This window comes from Lissotriton vulgaris, chromosome 8, assembly GCF_964263255.1.
Source record: "Lissotriton vulgaris chromosome 8, aLisVul1.2, whole genome shotgun sequence".
NCBI classification, from domain to species: Eukaryota; Metazoa; Chordata; class Amphibia; order Caudata; family Salamandridae; genus Lissotriton; species Lissotriton vulgaris.
The window spans coordinates 884704596-884707533 of NC_141696.1; the positions used below are offsets into that span (position 1 = coordinate 884704596).

Consider the following 2938-nt stretch of genomic DNA (forward strand, 5'->3'; position numbering starts at 1 on the left):
TCCGCGTTGGTGGCAGAAAGATATAATGAATGAATGAACTCATATCCGGGAGGAAAGAAGTAATATGCGTGGAGCTTACCTGGCATCTGATTCTCCTTCTATAGCAGACCGGCCTCATCCATCTCTGCACCTGGTGGCCTCGGTGCTCGGTTACGCGCTGCTGAGGCTTCTCTCCTGGCACCATCTTCCAAATGCTCTGAGCGCTCTGAGCGAAGGCAGTGAGGCACAGAGAGGTACAGAGAGTCCCTCCATCCGGACCGGCGCCAGTATCCCTGCAAAGATGGCACCAAAAAATCCCGCATCGGGTACTGCTGCCTCCAAAGCCCGAGCGGCTAAACAGGCTATCCGGGATCAGAAGCTTGCGGCAAGGCGTACCTGCGGCTCTGTATCGGAGGAAGGAGCCTGCCCTGAACAGCAACCGCACAAGAGAGAGCGAGGTCAGTCCAAGTTGGCAAAGACTCCCGTTACACCGGGGCCCGGGCCAGGGCCGTCTGTGGTGGACCTGTTGCGAAAACTACCCGCCGGAGCAGCTGTTTCTTCCTCCCCTGTTCACCACGCAAAGAGCGGGACGGTGATTGCTGCCGCTCCCGCAGTTCCCGCCGGCCCTGATTCGCTGCTCTCTCCCCAGGCAGTGTTTGCTTTGGAGCCCGGTACAGTGGTTCCCATTGAAGTCCCTGAGGCTTCACAACGCTCAAAACCGACGGAGGCAACAGAGGCCAGAAAATCGGCAGATCCGACCCCTTCTGAGGCTGAAGAGGCTGAAGAGGCTGAAGAGGCAGCTGATACCACCGCACAGCGACAATCAGATACACAGGCCCAAATGGATGGGGGGCCACCTGGCACAGAGGCAATGCCACCAATACCATTAAAATCCACAATGCAAATAGCACCTACATCAGCGGGGCTGGTATCTTCTCAGCAAGGGTTGGCATCGATTCATAAGGAGGTAAGGCCTGCATCCACACCAGTACCTCAACCAACACAGGCTACGCACACCCTCCACAGTGATGTTCCTTCTGTTTCTTCTGTCGAGCCTGTCGAGCCTAACTCTCTTGAATCAGTTCCAGTTCCAGTGCATCCCCAGGCATGCACAACCCCCTTCGAGACAGTTACGTCCAGCTTGGGTAAGGAGACTACCATCGCTCGGCAGCATCTAAATGATGGGCAGTGTGCAACTGACTTCAAATTGGGGTCAGGCTTAGCGTCAGATACAGACAAGGAACCATCAGAGTTTTTTACCATCTCTGAAGGTGCGGAGGAGTCTATACTGCTTCAGGACCAAGACATCAACTCAGACTCCTACTCTCTCTCTGATTCCCAATCTGACTCAGAAATCTGTACAAACACGGATGCAAGCTCACAAGATAGTGATCCGGACGTAGTTATGGGCAGACACAGGAGGCACACAGTGCTAAAAAAGAAAAAAGGCCACCTTGGTGCTAGTGGTCGCCCTAGGGCCCAATCTCCTCATACTAGCATGCAGGATCCTCCCTCCAGACCCCATAGCGATAGTTCCCCTTTTTTTGACCAGCAAAATGCCACCTTGACATCTGTCATGGACACAGTGCTTCAGGCAATTGCCTCCCATAGGGAACAGACGTCAAAAGATGGGCGCAGGGCTCAACAAGCACTTCATAAAGTCCAGGGAGTTGTACGCAAACTCTCTAAATCAGTGGCTGCATCAAATGCAAGAATGACCGACATGGAGGACCGCATAGTGGTAAATGAGGCTGAAGCCACAGCTGTAAAGGAACAAGTAGATGCTCATGATGCTGAATTAAAAGACGTCAGGTGGAAACTGGAGGAAATGGAAAATCGCATGCGACGCAACAACCTCCGAGTACTTGGTGTTCCGGAAAAAATTGAGGGTGAAAATGTGCGTATGTTTGTAATCCAGCTTTTCAAGGATACGCTCCCTGAACTTTCCACCTGGAACTGGGAGCTAGAGGTGCAACGCGCCCACAGAACTCCATTTACTTTAAGGGCCACAAAGGAACAGTCTAAATATCCAAGGGCTATCTTAGTGTACTTTGGAAATTTCCTCCTCCGCCAAGCTATTGCCGAGAAAGCAAGACCAGATGCTCATCGGACAAGAGGTGAAATTTCCTATTTTGTTAGACCCGACTTCTGCCACACCACGGTGGAGCGGAGGTGGCGGCTTCGTCAACTGATTAAGCCTTTCTTGGAGAAAAAGGCCCAGGTGTACCTGAATAACCCGGCAACTCTGAAAGTCATCTATAAGGGCCACGCTAAGTTTTTCACTTCAGAAATCAAAGCAAAAGACTTTCTTGACAGCATGAACTAGAGATGTACTTTTTCACTATAACGTTGGGCCTTACTGCCTTAAAAAGAGGGGGGACTAGAGGGAACTAGAGGGAACAAGAGGGAAACAGCACACCTAGTCAAGGCTATTAATTAGATAACGTCTTTGTGAGATAGCCACCAATTAGTTACTAAATATTCTTAAAAAAAAAAAAAAAAAAAAGAAGAAAAAGGTGGGGAAAAAAAAAAAGGAAATCCCTAGGGTGCTAGCATGTGGGCTATCTAAGTCCTATCTAATTCCTCTAACTAAACGATATCACACTCTCCAGACAGGATTTTTTTAGCTCTCTATATAAAAGTTCTATAATGGGTCACACTGTTTGCTCTCTTAGTTCTCTGGCTCTATCTTACTCACTACTGCTTTTTTTCTTTCTCTCCTTTTTTTTTTCTCTATTCTATTCTCATCATGTATTTTCTCCTATCTTATGCCCTCTAAAAGGACTTTATAAGATATAAGTCTATATGGGTGACACTGGGTAGCGATGTCTCTCCATCACAACAGACTCTAGCTAGAGTCTAAATGCCTCACTGGGGGAGAGGCGGGGGGGGTGGGGGAGGGCAGTCAAGGGGTGGGAGGGGGAAAGGGGGTGGGGGAAAATGCAAAAAAATGTACAAA

General features: G+C 49.5%; 1 protein-coding gene across 1 annotated transcript; it reads left to right on the forward strand.

Annotated features, from left to right (window-relative positions):
- The first annotated feature begins 280 nt into the window (after nt 1-280).
- LOC147698139 (uncharacterized) lies at nt 281-2305 on the forward strand. Its single transcript, XM_086933402.1, has one exon. The coding sequence runs from the start codon at nt 281-283 to the stop codon at nt 2303-2305; it is 2025 nt and encodes a 674-aa protein (XP_086789528.1).
- The last annotated feature ends 633 nt before the right edge of the window (nt 2306-2938 follow it).

Coding starts and splice junctions, on each gene's coding strand:
- LOC147698139 (XM_086933402.1), top strand. CDS start 281: ATGGCACCAAAAAATCCCGCATCGGGTACTGCTGCCTCCAAAGCCCGA.